The sequence below is a fragment of the Motacilla alba genome, chromosome 27, assembly GCF_015832195.1.
Source record: "Motacilla alba alba isolate MOTALB_02 chromosome 27, Motacilla_alba_V1.0_pri, whole genome shotgun sequence".
Classification (NCBI taxonomy): Eukaryota; Metazoa; Chordata; class Aves; order Passeriformes; family Motacillidae; genus Motacilla; species Motacilla alba.
Window position 1 is genome coordinate 324,795 of NC_052042.1, and position 6,604 is coordinate 331,398.

Sequence of the window (6,604 nt, forward strand, 5' to 3'; positions counted from 1 at the left end):
AAGCAGAGCTGGGAGCTGAGGGAGACCCAGACAGGAAGCGCATCTGATGGAACCAGCAATTTGGATATAAACCTGGACATCTCAAAGGGAGGGAAGCTCAGCTTGGGATCACATAATTTAGACCTGGTTTTCTTCTCGCTTGTTTGTTTTTCCCCTTTGTGTCCTCAGGAATTGATCCTGTGCTGAACAAATCCAGGGATTGGGGTCTGCATAGGGACTGTGCCCACTGAAACATCAGAACTGTCTGTGGGTGTCTCTCGAAGATGTTTTATAAACTTCTTGTTCCCCTGCAATACCAGGGTCATAGTCAGAGCTGGGGAAACTGAGGCACTTGGCATACACGTTGGGAGCAAAAGGGAGAGAAGGGCTGGAGTGATTTCCCTGGGATGCTCTCTCCCACCAGGTGACAGGGGTTGGGGACAATAATGACACAGCCCTGGGTCAAGACAACCCAGCACACAGAAATACCACGCTGTGGAATACAAGTTTTTGTGGGTGCCAAGAGCTGCAGCCACGTCCTGGAGATGCTGGAGGCTACAGATGCACAAAGCAGTACAAGAGCCACAGCCTCATGCTGGGAGATGGGGACAAAGCCACTTGTCCCAGACCTGGCAGCTGTCCACAAGAGGTAACAGTTTTTGTGAAAATGAGATAGACATACAGACTCTTCCTCAGGACCTGGGGACTTTCCTTGGCTTTAAAAGAAGTTTTGGTGCCTCTTTGCTTCTCTACATCGCCCCACCAACCCTGAGGATCCTGCTGTCCTCCTCAGTGGGGATGACTGTCCACCTGGGATCCAACGCCCTTCCTGGGGCTTGTTAAAGAAGATTTGGCAAAGGGGACCAAGAGAAGCCCATCAACCCTCATGAAGTATTAAATAGGGCTGTACCTTGGCTGAGACATCAATACAAACCCCAAACTTCTTTTGGACATCTCTAGTTTTGCCCTGCTTCAGATCCTGGAGCCATATCTCACTGCAGACTCCATTACCCAGTTTTAGGGCATCCAAATTCCTTGTTTTCCTGCCAGGACATGCTACCTATATGGCCTTCCCATCATGTGGGGCTTTCTGCCCGTGGTTGCCTGTCCCCATGTGCTGCGCTGTGTCATCCTGTGACTGTGTCTGAGTGTTTCATGGAAAGGAAGATTAGTCTTAACTGTCTAGAGAGTACTGTGGCATCCTGTTTGGCTCTGCACACCCCCAGGCCCAACCTGCCATCCATGTCCCAGGCCCTCTTCACCAGGGACTCATCCCGCCCAGCTCCTGGCTACCCAAACTGGCAAGTGTTGCTGCTCCCAAAGGACATGTTGCTCTGTGTGTCCTGGAATCCCCTGCCCAGTGTGGGCTGTGATACTTTCAGCGTGGTGCAAAAATGCTAAAGAAAAAAAAGAAAAAGTCGCAAAATGAAGTATTTGACCTGCCTTCACCTTCCTGATCTGGTCCTGTCTGAGGACAAGGATGAAATTAATTCAACCCAAGATGTTTGGGTGGAATTTCTCTCCAAACTGCAAGAAGGTGCTGCTTGTCCTAAAAACAGTGCCGGGATGTGAATTTCCCATCCCTGGAAGTGTTCAAGGACAGTTTGGACAGGTCTAGCAGAAGATGTCCTTGCTCATGACAGGGTGTTAGAATGACTCAAGGTTCTTTCCAACCGAAACCATTTCAAGATTCCACAATGTTACCTCCAGGCACTGCATAATAGGCAGTGGGATGCTCCAGATTTTGGGGTCCCTGGTGGGATGAAGGCAGAAGCCAGCAGGGGAGTGTTTGGGAGCCCTGGCTGACCCATCACCACAGGCTGTGACCCAGGAGCAATGGGTGCAGCCCAAATCCATGCGGGGGTGTGCTGGGAGAGGAAATGTTGGAGCTGGAGCCACCAGAGGGAGCAGAAACTCCTTCAGTCTGAGAGCATGCAGGGAGAGGATCCCCAGTGCGCTGGGGATGCTCTGATTTCCCGTGGGATTGTCCCAGGTTAAACACAAGCAGATGATCCTTGGAGGAGGGTTTTCCCCTCCTTCCTGCATAACTTCTGCTGCAACTGCCCTAGCAGAGTGGGCAGCAACCCGGAGAGAAATGCCAAATCCAGAACAAGGAAGAAAATGCAACAAGTAAACCCTGAACTGAACAGGTCTGAGCCCCTAAAGTCACAGCAGCAGACCAGGGGATCCCAGCTGCCCAAAAGGAAGATCACTTGACACTGTCCCTGCCAAGCTGCCTGCCACCCTCAGCCAGCCACACGTTCCTGACTTGAGCTACAACTCATCAATCCTCATTTTTGTTTTATTAAAATCCCCTTGAAAGCTGGGCAAAGGAAACAAGCCAGTATGTATGTGCATAAAGCAGGGCAAAGTCCTCACACTGTACTTTGGGGGTGATCTGCTACTCTGGGCCATCCAGACAGATTTCCAGGCAAATGCCAACGGGCAAAGACAGGAAGCTTGGACATGGCACTCCTGTGGGCACAGCCCTGGGATGAGCAGGAGTAGGAGTAGGAGTAAGCCCGACAAGCTGGACACCCTGACTCATGGTGTCACTTCGGAAGCTTATGCAGACACAGAGAGGGAAGTGATGGTGAAACCTCCCCTGGAATTGGCTTGCTGGGGCTATGGGCCTGGGTGCTGCAGTGACGCTGCTGTGGGACCCAAAGCAGGGGATGGAGCAGAGATCAGGGTGCAGTGCCTCCCTTTGGAGGAGCTAAAGTGAGAAGGGGAGGAGAGGGAGACCATGTGCCCAGAGGAAGAAGCCCCCAGCCAGAGGAACAGGATGCAGAGAGGGGCTGTATCCAGCTCTTCTCTGGAGGCACAGGACAGGCATCACCAAGCAGAGCTGGGGGTGGACTCGCTGGATAGGGCCACACTGCTCAGAGAAGGAGTGGGTGGCAGAGAGCAGCAAGAGGAGATCGGTGACAGCAGTGCTGACCTGAAGCTTACAGGAGCCTCCAGGGGAACGGGGACCTGCCAGCAGTCCAGGATGAACACTCACCATGCAGGATGCTTTTGGGAGAAGGTGGGAGGGCTGGAGGGAGGGATGAACTAGGTACCACTCTGCAGGGCCTTAGGGGTCAGCCCCCACCTGGGCACAGGGTGTGGGCACCCGTGGCAGGGCAGAGATGGGGTGTGCAGCATGGGGAAAGGGGTGGGCAGCAGAGTGAACATGGAGGGGGAGGAAGGCGGGCCTGGGGGGAGGCTGGAAGGGGGTGGAGTTGCTGTTTTTTCTTTGAGCACGGTGAAGACTTTAGCTTGTAACTTGCATTTGTGGAGCTCCCAGCCGGCAGACACCAGCTCTCCTTCCAGCGGGAGAAACCCTGGGATCTGGCAGCACTGTTTCGCTGTTTTGGGGGCAGGTTGGGAGGGCAGGGGGCATGGGGTGGTCCCCAGCTGCCATCCTCTCCCCCACATCCCTTTCTCCTTTTCTCTCTCTCTCCTTTTGCTTGTCTGGGGGCTTGTGCTAATGCTGTGCCAGGAGAGATCTGGGATCCAGACATCTGTCAGCTACATGGTCCGGCTTCCCACCTGCTCACAGCCTTGAGGAAGTTCCCTCTCCATCCCGGGCACTGAGAGAGTAAAAGCAGGAGGTTGCTTGGAGCTGCCTAGCTCTGCTCTGTGGAGGGTGGACAGGGGGACAACAAGCTTCCCTTTTACCTTTCCTGAAGATTTGGGGTCACACATAGACCATGAATGGATCCTTTTTCAACCAGACTCTCCTGGAGCAGGCAGCTGACCCCAACAGGACTCAGGGCTTGGGGATGCTCATGGCCTGCTGCAATGGGACCAGCACGGTGCTGGCGACTGATGGCGGCTCCTTGGTCCTAGCACCCGATGAGAGGAGCCTTTTCATCACAAGGGTGGTGCAGATTGCTGTCCTCTGTGTCCTCTCCTTGACTGTGATGTTTGGCATCTTCTTTTTGGGCTGCAACCTGCTCATCAAGTCAGAGAGCATGATTAACTTTCTGGTGAAAGACCGAAGACCTTCCAAGGACGTGGGCGCTGCAATCATGGGACTTTACTGAAGCCACCGGGCTCTCGTAGGCAAGTGAACTGTATGGACCTGGTGTTGAGATGCACATTGCCATGTGTTTGGGGCAACTGGGGGGAGTGAGAAGGGGGGAGGGGTCTTTTAGTCTGTCTGTGTCCATGGGAAAGCAAACCTGTTTTTCCCAGTCAACGAAATGTGGTGGTGAATGGGAAAACCACCCCAGGGCTGTGTGAAGCACAATAAATGACCAGCATTGTGTTGCATACAGAAATGGCTTAAGTTTTGCATGAAACTTGCAGAAACAGTGATAGTGGGGAGATCTGGACTCTTTTACTGCTGTTACCTTGGATACTGCTACCTAGAATTTAGGGCTAAAAAAAAAAAGTCGAATAAGTCGTTACAAAAAGAAAACAAAAGAGAATACTAAAGGGAGAGCAAAACACAGAGCACAGACTTCGTCTTTGAGAGGGGCAGGGGAATGGAAGTGCTGTGTGGGTCATAAAACAAAGTCTGCATGCTAAAAAATGTCAGTCTGCTGTGTTTTGGACCTTGAGCATGCATGTTCTGGTAGTTTTGTAACAGGGAAAGCATGTCGTTCCTTATTTTCCTGACCTATCCTGTTAAATAAACTGGTACTTTCTTCTTGTATGCTATGGTGGAGGAAGAAAAGAACATGGATAAATATAATCCCCTTTCCACCCTTAAAACAAAAGCATGCTTGTTTTTGTACACACCAGCCTCTTTTTCCAAGTGCTACATTGTTACAGTCTTTGAGGTTTTGTAACTTTTGAAAACTGGTGAACATTCAGGAAGAAAAAACCAACCTGTTTCAAAAGAATTTTGTGCTGTCTTTATTATTTCTCTGTGTGTGTAGTTCAGGAATTTCAATCCTAGTTCCAGGCATAATCATCTCACCTTGAAGTGCAGTGTAATTAGAGGTATTTCTTTAAAGCAGAAACCACTATAATTTTTTGCAGGCAAGTATCACTTTCCACTAGCAAATGAATTCATCAAGAACTGTGTATTCCAGGCTCGTTTTGAATACCTGCACAGTGCTGAAACAGAGACTCATAAAAATGCTCTGAGTGCCTCTTGCAAAGCAAGATTTCAGCCTTTGAGTTAAAACCTCTAGCTGATGACATGTCAAAGTTGAATTATGTGAGAGGAGGAAGACTCCTGACCTTTGTTCTGTGAGGGAATTACAGCTCTGGCTGTGGGTGTGAGGTAGAAATAATTTGTGTTTTGTTACACCAACAATATTCCTGCTGGGTTCACTTCTGTAGTGGGAAAGCAATTCTGCATACTGGAGTAGCTGATGAGCTGAGCCACTTGGGTATAAATCTAGAAGAACAGATCTCTGCCTTTCCCAGAGGGAAAAACATGATTAGAAAATGTTTTGTAATTAATCATTATTTGCTGAGTACCTTCTTGAGGTTCCCAAACGATGCAGAGCAAGACCAGTGTAGTGCTGTCTCTGATCGCTCCCACTGACCTGTTGCGTGTGTCAGCCTTAGGAGCTGAGTGACAACGTGGCAGCAGGGGCAGAATTTGCGACTCAAAACTTTGAAATGTCCTGTTGGTGCCAGTGGAACAGCTGAATAGGCAGCTCTGGTTTTTCTGCAGTTGCAGCTCTGCAGCCCTGAGCCACCTTCTCAGTGCAGAGAGTCTGCAGCCCTGCTGCCACCTGTAAAGTGGCCTCACACAGCAGCCTGGAAGGGGATTTTGGTCGGTGCTGCTGCGAGGGGTGTTGTGGCCATTGATCTCCTGGAACAGACTGCTCAGACTGATGCCTTGGATGCAAACTGGCACAGGGTGCCCAGAGCAGCTGTGGCTGCCCCTGTATCCCTGGCAGTGTCGAAGGCCAGGTTGAACAGGGCTTGGAGAAACCTGGGATGGTGGAAGGTATCCCTGCCCACAGCAGGGGTTGGAACTGGATGAGCTTTAAGATCCCTCCCAATCCAAACCATTTTGAGATTCCATGATTCCATGGTCTCTTTGCTGGAGTGCAGACCACTCCCATTGTGGGAGCACAGCCTGGCCAGGCATGAGGGTAAGACATGAAAAACCCCAAAGCATGCAATGACCCAGCTCTGCAAATATTTGGGCTGTACTTGTGTTTGTAACCTAAAGGTGTATCTGCATCTCCAGGCTGCTGTGCTGTCGCAGGATAACCCAGATGCACTCACTGAACTTGCATCCCATCCTGCTTTCTGCTGGCATTTGGTCCTTCTTGCCAGTCCATCCACGAGCTGGGGGTCCTCAGAGGAAGCAGTTAGTGGCACCATCCACCTTTGCCTTATTACACCACGTGTCCTTGTATGCTTCTGCCTTCCTTGTGCAGGGTTAAGACACTTAAAACACTTGCACATGTCCTTATCCAGTTAGATTCCCAATAAAAGGCTGATTACCCCACTGAGGAGGAATTATGTGTGGGAAAGAAGGCTGGCATCATGAAGGAACCCCTTGGATCAGAGGTTATGGATCTAAAGACCATCTTGAGGTGAAGTCATGGTTGCTTAAGAGAAGGTACTGAGAGTACCACAATGCCCCCCAGATCTCAGGGGAAGAGCTGTGATCTCAGATTCTGAAAACCCAGCTGTCCTGCCCCGGAGACATGAGTTCTGCAGC

The 6,604-nt window shown here is 50.7% G+C and overlaps 1 protein-coding gene across 1 annotated transcript; it reads left to right on the forward strand.

Annotated features, from left to right (window-relative positions):
• Positions 1-2,773: 2,773 nt before the first annotated feature.
• Positions 2,774-4,806, forward strand: RPRML (reprimo like). The gene is made up of 2 exons (XM_038162991.1): positions 2,774-3,007; positions 3,464-4,806. The coding sequence occupies exon 2, from the start codon at positions 3,675-3,677 to the stop codon at positions 4,008-4,010; it is 336 nt and encodes a 111-aa protein (XP_038018919.1). The 5' UTR covers positions 2,774-3,007; positions 3,464-3,674; the 3' UTR covers positions 4,011-4,806.
• Positions 4,807-6,604: the final 1,798 nt, after the last annotated feature.

Excerpts from the sequence above, each read along its gene's own strand:
- RPRML (XM_038162991.1), top strand. The coding sequence starts at position 3,675 with ATGAATGGATCCTTTTTCAACCAGACTCTCCTGGAGCAGGCAGCTGAC.